At 45.4% G+C, this 23243-nt stretch overlaps 1 protein-coding gene across 1 annotated transcript; it reads left to right on the top strand.

Moving 5' to 3' along the window:
• The first annotated feature begins 212 nt into the window (after positions 1-212).
• TGFB3 (transforming growth factor beta 3) lies at positions 213-13300 on the top strand. The gene is made up of 7 exons (XM_062494397.1): positions 213-738; positions 6093-6256; positions 7537-7666; positions 9169-9276; positions 10069-10240; positions 10657-10810; positions 13133-13300. Exons 1-7 carry the CDS (start codon positions 255-257, stop codon positions 13289-13291), a joined length of 1371 nt encoding a protein of 456 aa, XP_062350381.1. The 5' UTR covers positions 213-254; the 3' UTR covers positions 13292-13300.
• Positions 13301-23243: the final 9943 nt, after the last annotated feature.

Raw genomic sequence — 23243 nt, 5'->3', positions numbered from 1 at the left:
CGCGGGGCCCGGCGGGGGCATGAATGGTGCAGCGAGAGGGGCGGGCGCGGCGCTCCCCCCGCGGCGGCGGGGCGGCGCGGGCCGCTGACACGTGCGGCGGCGCGGCGCGGCGGGGCGCCCCCGGCTCCGCGGGGCGCGGGGCGGCGCATGGGGAAGGAGCGCGGCGCGGCGAGGCACGGCGCCTGCCGCTTCTCCTTGCGGAGCGCTGCCAGCTCTTCCTGGAAGTCTTGAGTCTCGCACGGCGCAGTGAGTTCATGCACCTCCTCGCCAAGCCTCAGCCTGCGGGTTCTGGGGAGGCTGCCGCCAGCACACCGCCCGGTTCCCCGCGCCCTCTCGCCGCCGCTCGGGGGTCTCTCCCGGAGGCCCCCACCGCCGCCCCTTCACATATGAAGATGTACGTGCAAAGGGCTCTGGTACTGCTCTCCCTGCTGAGCTTCGCTACCGTGAGCCTCTCGCTGTCTTCCTGCACCACCTTGGACCTGGACCACATCAAGAAGAAGCGGGTAGAGGCCATCCGAGGGCAGATCCTGAGCAAACTGCGGCTCACCAGCCCCCCGGAGACCGTGGGGCCGGCCCATGTGCCCTACCAGATCCTGGCCCTCTATAACAGCACTCGGGAGCTGCTGGAGGAGATGGAGGAGGAGAAGGAAGAGAGCTGTTCTCAGGACAATACCGAGTCCGAATACTATGCCAAAGAGATTCATAAATTTGACATGATCCAGGGCCTCCCCGAGCACAGTAAGTGCGGGGCTCCCCCCGTGCCGGTCGGGGTGCCGCGCCCGCGGGGCAGACTGCCCGGGATCCCGGGCGCGGGGGAGGGGCGATCGGCCGGGGCCGAGGGGCGCCGGGCCCCCGCGGAAGGGGCCGCTTCTCCGGCGGGGCGGAGGCGGGCGGGGGGGGCGCGTCTCCGCCTGGCTGCGCTCGGGTATGAAGGTGAGCGGGAGCCGCGGGGAGGGGGCGCTCGGGACGGCGCGGGGCTTGGCCGGCACTGGAGACGGTGGATGGCAGGGTCCGGGAGCAGCATCGGCCCAGGCCCCGGCCGGCACGGCGAGCCAAGCCCGTGCCTAGAGCCTTGATATGGGGACAAGGCGGGAGGGGGAAGCAGTGCGGGTGGCGGGGTGAATGCTGCGCACCGGTCTGGGAGATGGTGCAGGTCTGGCGTTTGGGTGACAGTAGGTAGACGGCCTCCTCCCTGCTGAAGCTCTAGCGCCTGCCGCAGAGGTACAGACAACTGTCCGGTCTATGCAGCACCCGCGCCAGCAGAAGAGAAGGTGGAGAGGCACCTACTGAAGAGACTGCTGCTTGGAGGACACTGATGAAGGTGTTACTCAGATAGCTTGAGTGTTCAGAGAGCGAGCAGAAGACAACAGGGATGCTGAGCAGGTGTAAAGCAAACAGTGATGCCAAAGGGACCCCCAAGGGAACACAAACACTGAGGAAACATGACAGATGTTGAGCAGGTGTGGAGCAGATGATGAACAGGCCCAGATGTGGACACTAAACAGATTCAGGCGCAGAAACTGAGCAGATACAAAGACAGAGACTAAGCAGACATGAACCCAAAGCAGATTGCAGATGCTGAGCACATGTAGGCAGAAGCAGTAATTTTGGTTTGTTTAGGATTCCTTGGAATTGGAAGATGCAGTCATACCACTATCCAGGGTGTTCTCCTGTGATGTTGTGGTGTCCTGAGGACAAGATCTGAGCACCAGCAGTTCTGGGGAGGTGTTGTGACTTGGTGCAGGCAGTCTCAGAATGCAGTTACTCTGCCAGGTTTATGTTAATCTTGACACATATGATGAGCTGGAATAAACTACAGTGTGGAAATGCAACAAATTTTACTTAATCTCTAGCAGACTGCATTCCATATGGTTATATGATTAGCTCTTAGCTCAGGAGACAGATTCAAGGAACAGAAAGGGCATAGGTTACCTGTATTTCAGTGGTTTTGACCTACTGAAGTGTAATTTGTGAAATTATAAACATATATGGGAAAACCAAGTGTCTGCAAAATAGTACAGCCACTCTATGCACTAGCATTTTGGGGGGAAGGAAATGGGGAAAACACAAAGCACAACAAATTAAGTTAGGGGTGTGGATATGGCTGAAATTGAGGGGAAAGTGGAATGAAGAAACAGTGTATGAAAAGGAGTGATGAGCAGGGATTATGGCTTTGGGAAAATTCCTGTAGAAATGAATAATCCTGTCCCATGTCCCCATAGGACATAGGTTCAAAAGACCAAGTAGTGCTGAGATTAAATTTCTGGGAGTGGGCAGTGTAGGTGCCACCCCCCAGAGAAAGAGGAAACTTTATAATTTGGTCACACTAGGGGAGACTAACTCCAGACAGATTATAGTGGCAAGAGACACTCTTTTTGAAACCTGGGGAGTTTCATTGCTTACACCATGGCTGAATTTGGCCCCGCATCTTTCAGAAGTGGCTGGTGTTCAATTTTCCCATGACTCTGTCACTGTGCCAGGTGGTGATCTAAGAGCATGCTCTGAGCCAAAGCCAGTCTCTGGGGGAAGGTGGGGGGACTACTCCATTGAAGGAACTGCAGTGATGATACAGATGAGTTTGAAATGTGTGCACACTCAAACTGTTCTAGCTCCAGACTATTAGTCAAGTGCCATATTGGCTCAAAGAATCCATCCTTTTCAAAGATGCAAGGCCCCAAAGTGAGGAGAGCTGAGGAGCAAAAATAGCAGGGAGGAAAGCCAAATTCTCCATCCCTTCTCTGAGCTGCTTGGTGACTCACAGAATGGTCTTTTCCCCTGTGCCTCTCAGGTACACTGCCTGAATAAAAAGTGATTTTCTTTCAGAGAATAACTCACTTTTGACCAGCCATTTACTTCAGGGATCTCATAAAACTCAGAGGGGTCAGACCCCCTTAACCACTGACTTGGTTATGTTCAAGCTTGGGAAGCATCTGCAACAATCCTGCAAATAACTTTTTGTTTACCTTCCTGAAGGAGGAACATGCCATTTCCCAAGGCAGCTTGAGAGAGAAGGCAATTAAAGTAATGGGTCACTAGGGCCAAGCATCTATTCCCTCCAAACCTGCCACCTGTGGAGTTCCAGATGAATCAACTTTTTTCTCTAAAGTTAATGCAGCTTTGGCATGTAAACACCTTGATGATTCAGGGGTATAATACAGAGTGAGGCAATACCTGCTCACAGACAGCCTACCCTTCCTTCTCATCAAACTTGAACTGCACAGCCATCAGCCTTCCTAGGGTTTGCCAGAAACAGCAGCTGTTTCTGCTGGATGCAGCACCATGCAGTGAGTCTACACCTCACTTACAGCAGTAGTATGAAGGTGGAAGCTCCCAAAAGAATCTGCTCTCTATATCACACAAAGAGACCACTGGTTTCACCATTGGTGCAGTGAACAACTCTGGGCTGTTGACTCCATAGTAATAGCAGGGTCCAGTTGTGAGGATATGTCATACCAGGCATAGCCTGGCAGGGGTGCGCATGGTGTCAGAGATTCCTGGTCTCTAGGCTTGGTTACTGCCACTGAGAGTTGTGGACTGGGAGAGTTTGCAGGAATATTGCCTCCAGCCTTTGTTCTGTGCTGCTGGTGGTGAACAGGTCTGGATTCCAGGGTGATTAACACATCTCAGCTGGGTCTGGACCAAATTCCCTAAAAAATCCCCTTGCTGCCTTTGCCTGTGACCTCATGCAAAAAAGTGCTTTACCACAAAGCTGTCAAGTTTCCTGGGAGTAAGACCTCTATGCTGAACCTCATGCTATGAGAAACAAGCTCCAGCCTCATAGGGCTTAGAGTGAAATACAGAACACCACTACATTTCTGCATCACAGAGGGCTTGTTCCCAGGGTACAAAGGGAACATGAAGCTTTTAGAGAAAGGAAACGACCTATTACTGTTTTCACTGGGAAGATCTCCCAAGACCAGCACCTTGATGGTAAAGTAGGTAGAAAGCAATGTAGCTTTCTTTCTTTCACAGCAGATGAAATACAATAGATGTAATGTGTTACTACCATGGCTGTCTAATTTAGCAAAAACATTAAGCAGATGACAACACATTAGTTGTCTCTCATCAGCTCTGTGCTGTAGGACCATATTTGCAGCCTCTAAATAGATTTTCAGATAAAGCACTGCTGTTGGAAACACACTGAGCTAGACGGACCAGTGGTCTGATGCAAAAAGGCATTTTTGATGATAATTGGGACACCCCTTATGGCCAGACAGTCAGGTCTGAAAGGAAAGGGCAGGCTGTTAACAGCAATATTAATAGGGCTAGGCATGAAAAGCAGCTTCAGGGGCTATTGAAACACTGCATCAGCCTAGGCTGAGGGCACAGAACAGTAATCAGTGTTAGACTTCAGCTAGGAAAGCATCTTTGGGCACTTAAGGAGAACTTGGGTTTTTGCTGGGCTTTTCTGCAGCATCAAACCTTGAATTGGTTGCAGGGATGTACTTCCCACAGTAGCCCTTTGTGGGTGACTGGGGATGCTCTTTGTGATGCAGGGGTTTTTTTGGGCTGAGCAGGCCAGCTCATGCCTGCAGTGAGGTCTGGTCTCCTGGGATTCCTGAACAGCCACATCTTCAATAACAGCTAGAGACTTTCCTGTATGGGAATGCTGTTCTGTTCAGTAGCAATAACGACAAGAACTCCTCCAATTAAAGCCCAATGTCAGCATCTGGTCCTTAGCTTATTGAGTAAAATTTCAGCACCCTAAAAACACATCCTTGAAAACTGGCAGGGTCCTGCTTGCTGAATTTGTGTGTAGCACAGAGGAAGACCCTCATCTCCATTGATAGGAGTGTACATCAGTGTTGCTGAAATCAGAATTTGGCATGGAAGGTGAACCTCTGCACTCAGGTGCTGTTTCACACTATCCCATTTTCAGAAGCTGGTTCTCAGGGGAGATAGTGATGGTGGGATCAAAAGAGGGGCCTGTAGGAATGTAATTTGAAGGTTGTTCCACCTAGGGTTTCTAGCCTGTTTGTCACAGGCTGGAACCATGTCTGGGAACAGGTGATAGTTTTTCCTTCTGTTTCTTTCTGTTTAGAAGCAACTTAAATATCAGCTGATATAAGAGCCTCTTGCTGCACTGGACAACAGTCAGAGGTCATCTAAGAGGCTCTGCAGGGCTGCAAACAAACCTGCATGTGGACATAGAGCAGGAGCTGCTGTGTCTTGTTTGCTGGAAGCTTTCATGATGCTAGAGCCTTGAAAGCTAACAAGGTCAATAGGAGAGAAACAACAGCAACAACAAAGGCTTCCATAAGACCAAAATGGTCACTTTGAAGAGAGTGTTACTTGCTCTTGAGGACTCTGTTTTGGACTGGAAAGGTTTTACCTCCTCTCTTTTGAGGCAACTGTGAAATGGGTTTTTCTGTTCAGCAGGCACACATGGAAGCAGAAGATTGCTGCATTATTTCCTTCCCATGTCTGTGATCTCCACAGGCCCAGTGCTATTCATGAATTTCTTCTCCAGTTCATAAGTGAGAACCAATTTTAAACTCCATTTCTTTTATTATACATTGGATAATCACTGCTCTAAAAAGTCTTTGACACCTCATGGTTAGTGTTTTTTGATACGGGGTGGCTTCCATTCTAGGAGGCAATGTCAAGATTTGTAAAACTAAGATTCAGCAGCAATGGAATCACTTCATATGTGGCTTTATGTCTCCATTGTGAGCAGAATAACAGCATCCTAGTTGTTGGGAATAGGCCTCACTAACTGCAAGTGAGATTGTCCCATTGCCTGGAGATTGTGTTGTCATTTTGGATGCAGCCAACTCATAAGTATTAGCAACATTTGATGATCAGAGTTAGAAGAACATGGTAATTAACGCACTGTAGCTGATCTCTACTGATTCTTTGTCTTGTGGCATTGAAATAATGATGGCAGTAGTGGGAATGTTTGCAAAATGTTGCAACGTAGACCAAATTTGAGTGAATTTATCCTGTGTTATCTTGAGCTAGATAGCAGTGCCTCACAGGTGGCAAGATGTTTGAATGAGAAATCTCCACTGGAAAGACCTTTCTCAATATTTCTTTGAGATCCTGCCCCTCAGAGATGTGGTTCTCAGTGTTTCTGTATTTCTTTCCCCTAGATGAGTTGGGCCTTTGTCCAAAAGGTGTCACCTCCAATGTGTTCCGCTTTAATGTATCGTCAGCAGAGAAGAACAGCACCAACCTATTCCGGGCTGAGTTTCGGGTGCTGCGCGTGCCCAACCCAAGCTCCAAACGCAGTGAGCAGCGCATTGAGCTCTTCCAGGTGAGTATTCTTACCACCTTCCCCACTGTCTGAGCCCAGAACAGCTTGACTCCTTAACGGTTGTCCCAACTGATATGTGCAGAACCATGGAAGAGAGAAGAAAGTGCATGCTGTAATCCAGGCTTTTTCCACCATATGCAGTGATACAGTCACCTTCCTTTCCTTTTACAATGTAGTGCTGCCCTTTCCCCACTTGGATGGGGAGCCCCTCAGCAGTGGAGCAGCTCTGACCCTTCTGTCATATCATGTGTAGGACCCTTGGCAGTTTTATTTTCTTGACTGCTGCAGTACAGTTGGTGTTAATGCAATGGACGGAGTTCTCTGTCTTGTCACTGATTTACTAGAAAAACAGTGCTTGCTTTCAATGTTCCTTTCAGCAGCAGCTCCCCAGAAGCACAAGACAGGACACCTGTTAATCCAGATACTTACCTGGAGTTTTCTTTGAACCTAGGGACTGACAGAATAAGGTCTGGTTCAGGCTTGGAAGTGGTAATAGGCTGGACTACCTAATGATACAGCTTAGCATCCAGGCAGCACACTCCCACAGGCTCATGTCTGTCTACTTTTCCATAAGAGTGCAGCTAAAATTGTCTTTGGGTGGTAGCTCTTGAGGACTTCCTGGAATCCAGCATCAAAGGTCAGAGCAATTCTCCACCAGATGACACAGCTGACAAGAGCTTCTCCATAGGTTCAGTAGTCTGTGGAGTCAGCCTGGGGTCTGCAGGAAGGAACACCCTGAATGTGCTGTGGTTGTTCGTCTGGAAGTGGGAAGAGATGTCAGAGCAGAGGTCTCCAAACTTCAACACCCCTGGTGTGGTTTGACAAAAGTTGAAGAGTGTAGGACACCTGAAAATGCCACAGTGAGAACTCAGTAAATTGGCTTCCTGGGCAGCTGACTTGTGGCAAGATGCTGTATTTACCACAGGTGGTTCTACTCTTTAATCCAGATCCATATTCCACAGATATATACAAAAACAAACCCATCCATTAAATGAATTGCCGTGTGCTTCTGCCTCTATATGTGTGCCCCAAAACAATTCTGAACTGAGAGAGGGGGGCTGTTTAGGACACAGAAATAAGCATTGTGTAGATCTCTGGAGTTCAAGTTGGTTGTGAAGCATGTCCTTCTCACCCGACCCAGGCTATTCCTGGTGTCTCACTGGCCAAGACCTACCTTCTAAATTAGTTTTTAGCAAACTGTGGGAGAAAAAAAGACTGAAGGCTATCCCTTCCTTCTGCATGGCACTGTCTGATTTTTTCTACCACTCCTTCTGACACAGATCCTTCGGCCAGATGAGCACATAGCGAAACAGCGGTACCTCAGTGGCAGGAATGTGCAGACACGGGGCTCCCCTGAGTGGCTGTCCTTCGATGTCACCGAGACCGTGCGTGAGTGGCTTCTGCACAGAGGTAGGGGTCTTAGCTGGACTGGATGTCAAGGCATCCATAGAAATGGGGACCAATATTCACAGAAGTATCTTTCTGGTCCCCTGGTTGCAGGAGCTTGGCTCACAGAGAATACAGGTTCTATCAGTCTGAGAAAAAGCCTTCCTCCAGAGAGCTTCCTCGGTGCATGACATTTACTAGATTCCTGTCTCTCTCCTGGAAGCCCCACCGTGCAGCCCCGTGGGCTGAGTCAGAATGAGGATTCATTCCCTGGAGGAAATTCTTTACAATTAAGCCCAGGGGGGATCCCTCTGCTTGTCTAAATGATCACAGAAAATCACAAGTGCTTTACTTAAAGTTTTATGTGAATTAGAGCAAACGTAGTGGGAAAAAACAGCAAGGATCCTGGTTTATTTAGCTGTGTACAGCTTCTCAGGTAAAAAGGTGAGGAAATACCAGAGGCTGACACACCTAGACAGATGGAGGCTTTAACACTGCAGAGAACATGCCTCTGCCACCACTGCACAGCCCAACAGATAGTTATGGGGCAGTTCCCAGCAAGAACACTGACCCCATTCACAGCTGGAGCCTAAGTCATCATGACTCACAGCTGGATTGGCCTCACAGATAGAAGCTAGGTGCCACTGAAGACTGGAATGCAGGTACTGGCAAGAAGCTGCTCCCTGGAAGGTTAAGTTGTGAGCTTTCAGGCTCCTCCTATTTCAAGCAATCTAAGTTGTGTCCTGATGGCTGAAGTTCAGAGCTGGAACTGCAGCAAACTGGGCAGGCACATTAGCTGACAAGAGATCACAGAGTATATGTAGTGCTGAGGAAAAAAGGTGCTAGGTACCTTGTCAATGCCCCAGGAAGCCAGATGTTTTAATTCATGGCACAACATAAAAAAGGAGCTTTCATAAGAGTCTTATGTTCCTGTAGTCAGGCCCACACAGCATGACTGGTCCAGGAAGTTATTAGGAAAGTAGATTTGCCTCTGGAAAGTCTGTGTGACTTAGACTGCTAGCAGTTCAACAAAACAGGAGGTTGCAGCTGCTGAGAAAAATGTTTCCAGTAAAATTACTTGTCCATATCCAACTTGCTTATTTTCAGATTTCTCCTTTCAGACACTACGCAGAAGCCATACAGTAGGTACTGAGGATGACAAAACTTATTTAAGAGACCAAAAGCCAGCTCTTCAAAATATTTGTTTATCCAGGGAAGCTCCTTGCAGTTCACAAATGTTTTTGGATGCTGAATAGCCTAAAAAAACTATCAAGCACCGTTCTTACCTCTCCAGAAAGTTCCCTTTAGCAAGAGCAAGGCTTTTGGCAAAGGTGAAGCTAGTGGATTTTTCTTCCTATTCTTCCAAAGGCAGTGTCTTCCTCAACTCTGATAATATGCCTGACTTTGAGACCAACCCATTGTCTAAGAGTTAGCACAGCATGTGTAAAACTTCCTTAGAACTTCCTTATGCCAGGAGCTGTCCCAGCTGAGAAAGACTGTTTCTCACAGAGTCATCTTCTTTGCAGAGTCCAACCTTGGCCTGGAAATTAGCATACACTGTCCTTGCCATTCTTTCCAGTCCAATGGGGACATCTTGGAGAATTTCAATGAAGTCCTGGAGATCAAGTTCAAAGGTGATAAAGAGCTGGGCTGGGGGAGCTGTTGGGGAAGGGAAAGCCTCAAGCATATAAAGAAAAAAATGAGTTCTTGCTTTGTGTATGCAAGAACTTTACATTGCATAAGACTTGTCTTAAAACATATGCATCTGGGTTTGTGTGTTCATTATATGGGTATATCCACTATATACACAGGTTACAAAAAGAAGTAAGGGCAGGCTGAGTGAGTTTGCATGAGCGTCTGCAGAAAGAAGTACTTTTGTATTTCAGTGTCTCTCTGGAAGTTCAACTTGATGCCTTCTCAGATTTCCACAGAGGCTCTACTTTCCAGTTAGGGTGACTGAAACACAAGGAAGTTAGGCATCCTGTGTGAGGTGGCTCAGAGAGTCAGTGGCTTGGCTGGCCTGAGAACTAGCAACCTCCTGGCTTGCAGCCCTGGGCAGCAGCCACTGGCCCCCACAGGCTCCATTTCTGAGGCTGTTCTGCAGAGTGCCAATTATCTGACATCTTCTTTAAACCATTCATCTTCTTGCCTATCCTGGGACTCAAGCCAGGAGTGAGTGGGATGGATTAAGGGCCCCACCAGCAGTTTGCAAATGGTAAAACAGGTGGCCCATAAGCCTCTATTTCAGGCTTTCAACAGTAAAATTTAACAGAAATAAAGGGGTCTCTTTGAGGGAACAAGTAAGTAGACATGGTGCCTGAACCCGGTTCAAGAGCAAGCATGAGAGTGTCAAATGTATTGAAAGGTGCTGTTGCATCCTCCACTTCCATGCTGATTTCTTCTTTGTGGATCATCTTTTTCTGAAGGCATTGACAGTGAGGATGACTATGGACGTGGGGACTTGGGACGCTTGAAGAAGCAGAAAGACTTGCATAATCCCCACCTCATCTTGATGATGTTGCCCCCACATCGACTGGAGAGCCCCGTGCTGGGAAGCCAGAGAAAGAAACGGGCCCTGGATACCAACTACTGTTTCCAGTAAGTGAGAAACCTGCTCAGATCCTGGTGCCTGAGGTGGGCAGCCTGACGAGACTCCATGCCACCAGAAAAGGCAGATCCCTCCAAGGGGGCTGTGGGTCACTGTGGTGCCAGAAGGGCCATTGACCAGTTCAGCAGAGTTGCTGTGTGCTTCTGGCAGAGCCACTGGTTCAAAGAGATGCGCAAGCACCTTCCCGGAACACGGGTTGGGTGGGGCCCCACAGCAGCCCTGTGCAATGCCCGGCTGCTGAGCTGCCACCGCTGCCTGGCTGTGCCGCTCCTGGCACTTGGCACATGCGGCCACCATGTCCCACCAGCACTGCTGGTACGAGTCCTTCTGCTTAGGAAGCTGCATCTTGCAACTGCATATAAAGGCCCCCTTTATAGATTGACTGTGTTTCACTACTGTGTTTCAGGAACCTGGAGGAGAACTGCTGCGTGCGTCCTCTGTACATTGACTTCCGGCAGGACCTTGGCTGGAAATGGGTCCATGAGCCTAAGGGCTACTTTGCTAACTTTTGTTCAGGCCCTTGTCCATACCTTCGCAGCGCAGACACCACTCACAGCACGGTACATCCTGTATATTATCCTGCCATGGCTTGTGGCTGTGACTGCCCCTTCCTCCCTAAGTCTGATCAATATCCAGTCTCTTCAAAGCAGCATAAGAAGTTTCAGATCCATATTTGCAAAAAACATTCTGAGGAAACTGAAGAAAAAAGCCTAGGTGGTTCAGCCGGGAAAATGTGCTTGCTTTTGAGTCAGTTCTGAGTCTGCTTTCAGGCAAATCTTGAGGAGAAAGGTGCTGTTGTCTCTTGGATAAGATGTGAAACAGCAGGATTAATGGTTTTAGGGTACTTACTTGGCAGTGGCCATAGTATGAACTGAATTGTTCACATCAAACATTGGTTCTGATAATTATCTTCTTCCTAAATTTCTCCTGCAGTTTGCACTGCAGGATTTTTCTACACTCTGTGCCAGGTTGTCATGAAAAACTGTTGTGCAATGGCATGTGCCTGCCATCTGCTCCTAAAGTAGCATCTATAGCTCAAAAGCGCAGGGAAATCCATGTCCATTTCCAAAAGTGAATACAGCCATTCAGTAAGATCTCCTTCCTCACAGGTATCCTTCCCAGCTGCATAAATCCTACCTGACCTACAGCAGTGAGATTTTTGAGTGAAAATTTGGCAGAAAGCAAATGTCTTTAAGTAACTTAGGCAAAACCTCTAGTCAGACTTCGGGAAGAATACAGTCTGAGCCCGGCTAGAGCAAAGAAATTAAAAGTAATAAAATAGCACAGGCATGGGAAAAGTATCAAGAGGAAAAGAGAGACTAAGGATCAGACAGTACAATGCTGAAGCAGGAAAAGTTGAGGGAAAATCCTGTGCTTCTGTCCACAAAAGACAAAAGGCAGCAATCCAGATAATGCAACAGCTCACTAGCAAATTAACTTCAGATTCCAGTAAAAGTTACTGGAAAAAGCAGATTCAGCTGAAGAACAAGTAACTAGGCAAAGATGATACTTCAGGAAAGATGCTAACATTTTCTTGACAGTCTACATAGCAGTAAGGTTCACTGAAGCTCAAGGACTAATATCAGTGGGAACAGCTGATCTGTGGGAAGGAAGAAGTGAACAGATGCTGGGCAGTAAGCACAAGACAAAGCAAGGGAATGAACAGCTTTGAAAGGGTAATGGGCATGGAGCTTTACCATCTGGTTGTCCTGAGAAGCTCTCTAGAAGGTAACTGGACTGAATCAGTGTGAGGGAAAGGAGACTTTAGAATGACTCCTAATGATCTTAAGCAAGAAAGGAAATAGCAAGTATTAAGATCAGTGAAGTGATCAAAGAAAACTTCAGAACAATATAGCTGCTGACAGCCTGCCAGCACCACTTAGGAAAGACATGATGAAAAGAAAACTTCTCACCAGGCGTTTAACTTGCTGTTGAGTAGTGGCCCCAGAGCACAATACCTTGCGGTACAGCCAGGGGTACTTTGCTTAGGATCCCAGAGAGTTTCTACCACAACAACAGCAATTACATGGATCTGGATGATAGAATAGGATGTATCCTTAGCACCTCTCATCCCCAAAGACTGTAAAGTAGTTAAAATACAATGTGCCAGACCCTGTCGTTTATACCAGATGAACACTGAAGAGACCACACTACTGCAGGTGAGATCATGCTCACTGCTGAGAAGTGGTCATCTCTGGCAAGAAATGTGGCAACTGTTCTGTAGTGGTTACATGGCTGTAGTGTATAGTCATCTGTGGGCTGAGGCCCGCTGGGAGGAAGAATCCAGTAGAGTCCCACAGAACACTGTTCTGGCTCTAGTATTATAGTAATGACTTGGGAGGGTGGAGTGGAGGGAGAAGGCATCAGACAGTTCAAAGCTGGGAGGGAATTGTGGATACTTAAGAGGACTGGCATCCATCCAGTGCTATCTGGAGATGTTGCTTGAAATAAGCAGCACTGATATTCTTTCTTCTGGTTTCTTTAATAGAATCCAAGACAGCATGGCCCCAGGCTGGTTACACCCAGCCTTGTTAAAAGCAAAAATTGTGACACACTGCTGTACCAAATTAGAGATGAAAGGAGACAACTACTTGAACTCCTTCAACCCTTAGGCATCAGTCACAAAGAGCAAGGGTATTACAACTGGAAAAAAAAAACACAAAACAAAAAACTCTTAAGAGTCAGGCCAGAGCAGGTGAGACCCTTTAGAAGCAGGCCATGATGAGGAAGTGACAGGGAAGTATTACTCATCTTGGGGAAATACCCTCTGATGAGCATAATGCAAACACCTAGAGACTTGTTGACTTGGCAGCCCCCTCATGTTCCTCAACCAACTTAAATGTATTCCTGACTTTGTCACAACATTTACTTTGTTCCTGCAGGTGCTGGGTTTATATAACACCCTGAACCCTGAGGCATCTGCTTCACCCTGCTGTGTTCCCCAGGACCTGGAGCCACTCACTATCTTGTACTATGTTGGGAGGACCCCCAAAGTGGAGCAACTCTCCAACATGGTGGTGAAATCTTGCAAGTGCAGCTGAAAGGCCCCCTGGCCCTCCCAAAGCCAAGGAAAAAACTGTCAGCACCCACTCTCCTGCTCCCAGGCTAACACAAAGAGAACTGGGGGTCAGAGACTACGCATGCTGAGGGCCAAGTGCCAAACCTTGAGAGTCTGGCAGCCCTTGGGGATTTCTTCTGGAACACTCCTTGGTCGTCTTGGCAGTGTAATGCTCCTTCTAGGAAGTACTTTGGTGACACAAAGGCCGCACTCTCCAAAATGGCTGGACAGTTGGTGCAGAAGAAAAGGATAATATGGAAGAACTGCTGTGTATTTGAATGCTGGGTGGTAGAGATGGGAAAGCAAGAGAATGAGAAAGCAGGTGAAAGGGAGAATGGAAAAGGGGAGATGTTTTCTATTCTTGCTTTAGCTATCTTAAGACCTCAGCCCTCCCCATTAGCCTGAAGTATTAAAGGTTTTCCCTGTAGGAGGAATTTTTGAAGGCAATTTCCTTAGGGAAGGAAAATGCACAAGCAGGGAAGCTGCTAAGAGAAGTGCTCAGAGATGCATTTAATGTTCCTCAGAGCTGTGCTCCAGGAGTCCTGCAACTGAAACTGTGTCTGCCAAAACCTCTAAGTTCAGTTGACAGATCCTGGCTATTGGGTTCCAAATGCAAACTGCAAGGCTCCCAGTCAGCCTACCAAGGGTGGGCAAATACAAGTAAAGAGGGTGCTGAGTCCATTTTCAAAGGGACTGATGTCTCCACTCAGCTCTTTTACCTTCCTGGAGTTCCTAAGAGATGGTTTCAGGGTCAGGGCAGGAGCATCTGTGGGTACCTGAATACTGGGCCTATTCATTTGTGATCTGATGCACCTGAGGACCTCTTGTCTGTTGTGGTTTGTGAGGTGCTTTGGGGTGTTCTGCATGATGACCTGAACTTGGTCTCACCTGCCAAGACTTAAAAAATAGTAATCTCAAAAACTTTGTAAAAAATTAAATATTTGGGGGTGGGGGGAAATGCTTATTTTTTCACAAGCAGGTTTTTTTGTTTGAGGGTTGGATGATTTGCTGGTTTTAAACTGCTACTGCTGTGGCATTCTCAGTCTAAAACTTTTACCCTTTCCAAAATGTTTCTTCATAAGAACAGACAGAATTTAGGTCAGCAAGAAAATCCCAAAATGGAAATTTCTTATTACCCTCAAACTGTACCTGGTGTAAATGTGCCCTGTTCCAACCTAGTCCTTCAGACACGTACATCACTGCTGGCATCTGCTTTTGATAGATTCATATAAAGCTCCCCTCAAACGTAAAACGCTTTCAGCAATACTGTTTAAATATCCAAGGCAATGTAGTTGCCACAGGTGACAAATGTTGTACGTCCATTTGAAGATACATATGGTCTGCCAGTACAGACATGTAAATCCAGGTAAATAACACACCCTTCCTCTCATGTACTGATTTGATGCTCATAAAAAAGGTTACCGATGCTACTTGGGCAAGAAATAAGTGAAGTCCTTTAAATGGGCTTTTGCAGCCATAGATACTCCCAGAGGTAAAATTCTCTGGTGCTGAATGCCAATGAGACTCCTAGGCTGTCTCTGACTTGCAAAAACACAGCTACTTAAAAGCCATGTTCTAGAGACCACAGAGGTTCCTCCCTGTCTCCTCCCAATTCCTGGTCCCCAGCAACTGAGTGTCAAATGACACCTCGCTGGTTAATTACTTGTGGCCAGGGCTCTCCACCTCAGCTTAGAATCCAGCTCTCCCATCAAGCCCTTTATAATAGTGGCCACTTCCATATAGCTCATGGGAGGCTGCCAAACCGTATAAACTCAAATGTCTTAATAAACCCATAAACAGCCCTTCCTGCACCACCACCAACTGGATGGAGGTTAGCAAGGGTGGGTCAGTGGAGGCAGCCTGCCAACCTGTGTGTCATTTAGACCAGGTGCCTTGACAGAGGCACTCCCCGGTGCTTTATCCTTTTCATCTCTCTGGGGCTCCCTGACCTGTGTGATTGGTGTGATGATGAAAGCTCTGATCAGTCCTGCAGCACTACAGTATTACTGTACCCTGTGCCTCTCTGTGCTCAGGCTTCCCTGCCACCTGCCCAGGGAGGGAGCAAATAAATGCATTATGACTACACCACCATGCTGACAGGCCACAGAATGTGTGTGTACAAGAAACCTAGATGCCTACTGGCAGAATTCTCTCTGATCTCCTTTTAGTAGCAGCCTCAAGGGAGGTCTTGGTTTACAAGTTGCAGTCTGTTCTTTGGTCATTGTTCCTCCCAAGCCCTGGGCTGGCCTTGCTCCCCACCCAGCTGAAGGGCTTCCTTGCTAATAAACAGGGAAGCAAGAGGGGGAGCTGCAAAGGGTTGAGCTAGAACACTTGCACACTCAAAGTTCTGCGTGGCACTTTGAGCACATCAGAACCACCCATGGATTAACCCTGGCAGCCCCTTGAGATGGGACGGTTACTAGCCCTTGTTCACTGCTGCTTCTCAGTGACAGGAAGGGCTGGCAGAAAGACCAAACCTTTTGCCTCTTGGCAAAGGAGACAAAATGGCAAGGGAAAATCAGGGGTGAAGAGTCCTGGGGTGTCCAACCAGTATAGACACAGGTACACTCATGGGAACAGTATTTTTTAAAATCAAACATATTTCAGTAACTGCTTTTCTGTTCAGTCTTCCATTTCTGTAGAAATATTTGAGAATTAGATTTGTGAGACTAAATTTCTTTTTCTTAAAACTAAAGTAACTTTTCTAGGGGTGTTTTAGCTCTAATTCAGCAACAAACTATACTAAATACATGGCGCTTAGGAACAGATTGAATACACTCCTGGGCACAAGTGTACCAAAATGTTTCAGGTTTTTGTGTGAGCAGGCAGAGGGCAGTTACTGTGCTGTTACTAGCTAGCAAATTGAAGAGGCCAATGGGAAAGAAAAAGTGGGATCTTCATTGCCAACAATGAATACAGCTCTCAACAGTTCCCTTTTGTTGTTTCAGAAACAAACAAAAGCTGATGAAAACAATCCCAGCACAGTTTGTCTCTTCAACAAAGATCAATGGTTAGAGTGAAAAAACCCTATTCTGCAGTACCATAAGGCAGATCCTACACAGATGATCAACCAACCATCTGTGCAGTCCCTGTTTCTCTGTGGCAGACTATTACAGTACACAAAAGGCCTGGACCTGAACTTGGTCTAGGTCCTGAACCTAGAAAACCACCTTGTTTTTCAGGCTGTAGTGCACTGTAGAGCTCTGAGAGGAAACTGCTTCAATGGGTACAGAACATACACTTATACCTCAGCAAAGAATGGTCTTTGCAGACTAAATGAGTCTTTGTTCCCTGGGCATTGAATTGGATGGTCTCTAGCAATCTCATTGCACTTACATAAAGTCCATTCCTCTTACCACTTTGTGAACTGGGATATGCTGCTTGGTGTTTCACCTTTCCATATAACTAACAGACATCAATACAATCAGTCAGAAAGATGGACTGTGCCCAAAAGTAATAAAAGACAAACATACCTGTCCACTCCTCTGGCACCATGATGTTCTGCTGGGTCCTGGGATGTCTTACATCTCTCTATTGTAGTTATCAAATTTTCATTTTCTCAGTTCATGGATCCTTTTCTTATTTTTCTGTGCCGCTCTGAAGCTTTCCTTATCTGTGACTAGAATGTTCTCACCAAAACAACAGGAGGTCTGGCTCAGGTTTCTTTGTAAATGCAATCACTACAGCCATCCCATGAAGAGTATCCATTGCAATGTCTTAGGAGACAGATATCCTCAATATGATCTCAAGTCCAATGCAGGGCAGGTTGAGTATCACAGCAACCAAAATGCAGCTCTAGAGCCAGTTCTGCTGTGCAGAAAAGGTTTTATGCCCACTACAAGTGTTTCTAGTGGCATACAAAAGAGTATCTCTGTGGTACTGGCTTGTCTTCTCTAATAGATGATTGAAAGGCAATGAAGCCAATAATGAAAACACAGTTTTCAATACATATGGAGTCAACAGTGTGGTATTTGCACACTTGGAAAACTATACTACTTCGGGGTTTTATTGGCTGCCTATAATCTACATTAATTGTGGTTTAGAATAACAGCAGCAAATTGGATATAGTGCAAGGATGCAAATATGCCTTCTAGTTATTTTAAAATAACATCTATTATTTTTTGCATTCAAAATCAGTAGAAAAGATTGGTCAAAAGCTGTATAAAATTACTGTGTTTAGTAAAAGAACACCTGGACTTTCAGATCTCTGCTTTACCAGTATTTTCTTTTGACATACAGGGAATTCATTTAAATTCTGGTTAATTTCTTATGCAGTTCCAGAAATGACAGATAGAAACAACAAAGCTCAGTGTCTCTGGTCCTCTCTTGAAGAGAGGTTTCAGATACAAATGCAAGATCCTTTATCATGCAACAATTCAACACAGAAGAGATGAGACAGTTTTACTCATTATGAAATAGATTGTCTTAGAAATGAATTCTGGTGTAACAACAAGAAACACAGCAAATGAAAACTGTTAATTAATGGCTGCCCTTCTCGAAATGACAGTAATGCATTTGAGATGCCACTTATGCATACAGAAAGAATATGGTACAGCACTTCAGATGTCGCACTGTGTTTCCAGGAAAGACCAATTTCCAAGATTAAAGATCACGATTACTTGGCTGCTTTATAACACCCTTATACAGAGCTAGGTTTCTTAGAAAGATGCAGAGATGGTCTGAAGGCATTCAACCAACCAGCTGGGCCCTTTCCACTACTGGCCTATGATTTAATGAAAAATACACTTACGGATAAGGACTTTTCTATGTAGTAATGAATAATGGTTTCTTTACATCTGTGGTTTATGGCAAACCCCTCCTCCACTCCTTCCCTCCCCCTCCACCCCTCCCCCCCCCAGTATTGGCTTCCCACATCCTGCAAACTCAGTGAACAGCTTCCAGGCAGAAACTCTGTCCCCTATGCTGGTTTATGCTGCTACTGTTAATTTAAACCATGCAATACTAAGTGGTACCTTCTGAAGACAAAGACTTATTTCTCCCTCTTTCAGGAGGGTTGTGATCTTTGTGCAGAGTGATATTCTTTGCCTCTCATTCCACTTAGCTGACTAGGAAATATCATGTTCTAGTTTGGGTTGGAAGGAAGGAACCTTAAAGAATGTAGTTCCAACCCCCTACCATGGACAGGGACACCTTCTGTTAGACCATGCTGCTCAGAGCCTCATCCAGCCTGGCCTTGAACATCCCCATGGTTCCAGCATCCACATTTTCCTTGAGGAGCCTGTTCCAGTGCCTCACAAACCTTACAGTAAAGAATTTCTTCCTAATATCTAACCTAAAGTTACTCTTTCAGTTTGAATTCATTCCTTCTTGTCCTGTCACTACATGATGTTGTAAAAAGTATCTTTTTGTCTTGTAGGCTCCCTCCAGGTACTGGAAGACCCCAGTTAGGTCACCCCTAAGCCATCTCTTCTCCAGGCTGAACAAACCAAATTCTCTCATTCTGTCTTCACCGGAGAGGTGCTCTATCCCTCTGATCATCTTGGCGTCCCTCCTCTGCACTCGCTCCAGCAGATCCCTGTTCTTCCTGTGCTGGAGATCCCAGAGCTGTACACAGCACTGCAGGTGGGATCTCACCAGAGCAGAGCAGAGGAATCCCCTCCCTGGCCCTGCTGCCCATGCTGCTTTGGATGCAGCCCAGGACACAACTGGCTCTCTAGCTCATGTCCAGCCTCTCACCCACCAGCATTCCCAAGTCCTTCTCATGAAGGCTGCTCTCCATCTGTTCACCCCAGCCTGTGATGATACCATGGCTGCCCTGACCCAGGTGCTGCACCTTGCACTTGACACTGTTAAACCTCATGAAGTTCCCATGGCCCCACTTCTTGAGTTTGTCCAGGTCCCTCTGGATGGCAACCCATCCTTCAGGTGTGACAGAAAAAAAGGGAAAAAGATACCTCATTGCTATGCACATGGGGCCAATACAGGAAAAAATTAACATGTAGGCATTAGGTGTGTTGCAGAAAGCAAAGCGGACTTCCCTTTTCTGGTCTGCCAACACTCAATCATTTCTCACTAGCTGTTTAGATATTCACTCATCAGATTCAGAAATAAGGCATTATAATAATGTATCGTGGCCAGTGCATATACATCACTTGATGAAAGAAACCAGCTGGGTCATATCAAACCAGATTTCCTGACATTTTTCAGGAAGGATTTCTTTTTTCTCCTGAAGTTATTATCCTCTTCATGAAGCAGACAAAACAAAGATTTGCTGTGCAGCCACGGGCAAATCTTACAGGATTTGTGCAATGCATGTAGTGTAATGACTGGGGAATGTCATAGTAACCATATTCTGGCCCATTCTTGAAACAAAATTTTGGCCTTCTGAAGTGCTGAAATCCTCTTGCAGGTTGACTAGATGCTTGAGAGAAAACCACTATTTTCAAGGATTTGTAAGAAACTCCGCTTGCAGGGGAAAGCAGTAGCAGACAGTCTGACTCACAGGAGTCTCTGAAAGACATGCAGCTTGCAACAACCTGCTTTGCATGACACAATTTGACATCTGCCCCCTCAGAGGAGACTTGATATAATAATTGCTAAATGTGCTTCAGGATCTGAAAATCTCATTTAGATACTACCATGCTAAGTGCTCTGTCATGCTAATCTGAAGAACTGGAAAAAGCCAAACAGAACAAACAAAGAGAAACAAAATAAAAGAGATGGCAATAAAATCTCAGTAAAGTGTAGTATGGCAGCAGTTACATTGTGCAGAATACACATTTTAAATTGTTTTCCTTTTTGTCAATTTTACCTGCCTTCATTTAAAATACCTGGGCCACAATTTAGCAGGGGGAGCCACCAATCCTTATTCCTAGATAATTTTCAAAAGAAAGTTTTACTACACATATGGAGACATGAGTTTTGTAGGTCTCTGGATAAGGAAAAAGAGAAAAATCCAGGCTGGTATCACAGCCAAAATGTATTCCACATTGAATTCCTGGAATAAGCAATAGTGAAGAAAACACTTTCAGGAAGGAAGATAACCCCAGACTGAATGGGGGAAGCATCATGCAACTGGGAAGCATTAGCAATGTAAGTAGTGGCACCAATAGGATGCCTAAAACCTCCCAGCAGATTCATAGCTCTCTATCTGCACCTTGAAGAACAGTGTATTAAATATATTAAATGTATCTGACACAGCATAACTTTTTCAGAGGATCATATAAATAAGGCAAAACCACATTAAAATCATGAGGTAAATCCTATATAATAATTACTGGAAACAGTGTGGAAAAAATCCCTTGTTGTTTTTCTTCCCAGGACTCAGAAAAAAACAATTTTATAGGGAGTGATGACAGTAAAGCATTTTGACTTGTCAGTACAGAAATTTTTCAAAGACTCCCTCCTGACCTTTGACATGATAATATTCAAGATAAGTGATCAGCTCAATATCCCCCAATATTTTTGTGCGAGATTTTATGATTTTGGAAGATAACCACACTGAGTACTGTAACTTGTCTCCCCTTTGTGTGGGGAAAGGAGACTACACTTTACCATTGCTATAACTATGGTGAAATAAGGTTTTCTAAAATATTCTTGCAGGGGCACCAAATTGAACTAATGTTCTGGGGTTGTCTTCTGTTGCATAACCCAGAACAGCAGAAGGCAGAATGTCAGATACATCATTGAAATTGCTTTTAGAGATAAGAGCACCTCTTTCACCTGCCCCAAACAAATGATACAAATTTTGTTAATAAAATACACATTTTTAACAGCCCCTAAATCCTCAAGAACTGCATCAAATTTGGTCTTTTTAAGGCAAATTTGATTTGTCTCAGAGGTCAGATAAAGAAGCCACCTCTTTTCAAAGAATAGAAGATTTCTCAAGCTCACTGTCTATGCTGTAGGTATGGACTTGTGGAGAAGAGGCCCTGTTAAGTATAGTCTTTTCCCTTGGGAACCACTATGATTCACTGAATACCACTCGCAAAGGCTTCATACCAGGGTCTCCACAGTGATCTGTGATTCTTTCCTTTTAATTCAAAACAGCAGTGAAAACTCCTTCTCAATGAGGGCCAATAAAATCCTTTTTTGGTAAGGTAACAGAGCAGACTCCTCAGGGCAGACTTGTTGTCACCTTCAGTTCAGTGGAGTTGTCCTCTTGCATTACAACTACAAAGGAAGACTCAGAATCCACAACTTTGAGATCAGTCTGCATTTCCTAACTACTCATCTCTAAGTCAGCAGGGAACCTTAATTCTTTGGAAAAGGACAGCAGTGTTCTAAAGTAGGAAGGAACAAGTTACCAGGCTCATTAAGACATGCTGTGTTGTGCATTCACCTTGAAGGTGCTCTGCACTCAAACTCTTTGGAAGACAAAGATGGCAAGAAGTGAAATGTGTATGAATAAGGTAACTTAAAAGCTTCAGTTAGTGGAAAGTTTTTTTCCCATATTTATGCGATTAACCATTTACAAGGATCACATTATGAATGACTTCCACATAGTAACCTACTTTCCTCCAAAATCCCAATTTGTGTAAAGGTGGATCTTGGTGCCCCTTATGTTCTTTTAAAAGTTTCATCATTCTGAAAGGCTGTGCAATATGTAGTGCCCATCTAGGTGAAAGCATAGACATGTGACACAGACAAAATTGCATGTGACAACTTGGCATATGCCAGCAATAGACGCTTTTCTTAAGAAAACATCACAGAATGAATTCTGGTGGAACGTGCCATTGTCATGAAAGTAGCTTTGTCTTGGCTGTTCTAATAGTCTGTACTGGAACTCTCAAAAAACCCATACAAAGTCAGGCTACAGGACTACCTAGCCCAGCTCTTGATGGACAGAGGTCAGCAGCCCATGCCTGATGTGTAAGTTTGAATTTAGAACAGCCCACTGTGAGACTCCCCCAGAAGACTAACTTGAAAAGTCTTAGAAACCTCTTGTTTTTCAGTTTTAACATTTAATATGCCCTAACAGATTACTTTTTCATGGATTTGTCTACTTTTCTTTTCAAACCACATACTCTTTTTTTGTATTCACATTTTGTAGCAAGAAATTCCAGAGGTCAAGTACATACTGTGGAAAAAGGCTGCCATTTCCCCCTACTTTCTTAGTTTTTTTCTTTGAAACTTGTATCTGTTACTTTCATTTTATGCTCCTACTTCTATTGGGCATGACTGTGAACAATTACTCCGTTTTCAACTTTTCCCTTACATCCCTCCTTGCTTATCTCTTTTCCAATTAACTACATTCTGCACAAAGAAAACTATGAATGTTAAGCTGTTGGTATAAGCAATCTCAGTTCTGTAAAGCTAAATAAAGTTCTCTTGATGTTTGGTGTAAACAAGGATGTCTCAGCTCTAGAAACATGAGGTTCTAGAAGGAAAAAAAGCCCACTCCCAGAATTAAGTAAAGCTCAGAAGCTTCTTCTGGAAGAAACTTATGAGAGAACCATAAGAATAATGTGTTCAGAAAGGAAATAATTTGAAGAAGATCAATCAGTCATTTCCTGCAACCAAAAAAAATCCAACTATTTATACACCACCAAATAATCCATTCATATTCAAACAGTGAGCCTTGGATTATCAGCAAATGCAGGATTGACTATGGAAAAAAGTCCTTGGCAGTTTTATCAAGTAAATACAAAAAAATAAAACAGGAGCCAGACTACTTTTGTTTCCAGCAAATAATCCAAAATTACCGGAAGTGCTTTATTAGTACAAGATAGAGGCCTTAGAGAATGCATGCTGAGAATCCAAGTCTGTCCTGTAAAGTCATCTGTACATCAATAAGCTCCTCAGGTAAAGAAGAATGGTCTAGCACTGCCAGCCACTCAACTCCATGCATATGGAGAGCATCTGTTATGAGGAAAAGGCACAGCACTGAGATTCCTACTAATAAACAAAGGTCTTCATACCAAAAATTCCTTCCACAATGTGGAACCCATATCAGAGATACATCTGTTAACCTT

This window comes from Cinclus cinclus, chromosome 6, assembly GCF_963662255.1.
Source record: "Cinclus cinclus chromosome 6, bCinCin1.1, whole genome shotgun sequence".
NCBI lineage: Eukaryota > Metazoa > Chordata > Aves > Passeriformes > Cinclidae > Cinclus > Cinclus cinclus.
Note: the sequence above shows the minus strand (reverse complement) of the source record. Positions and strands in the feature narration are given on the sequence as shown.

Excerpts from the sequence above, each read along its gene's own strand:
- TGFB3 (XM_062494397.1), top strand. The coding sequence starts at position 255 with ATGCACCTCCTCGCCAAGCCTCAGCCTGCGGGTTCTGGGGAGGCTGCC. Across the intron at positions 10,241-10,656 it reads GATACCAACTACTGTTTCCA|GAACCTGGAGGAGAACTGCT; the intron begins GTAAGTGAGAAA and ends ACTGTGTTTCAG. Across the intron at positions 10,811-13,132 it reads CAGACACCACTCACAGCACG|GTGCTGGGTTTATATAACAC; the intron begins GTACATCCTGTA and ends TTGTTCCTGCAG.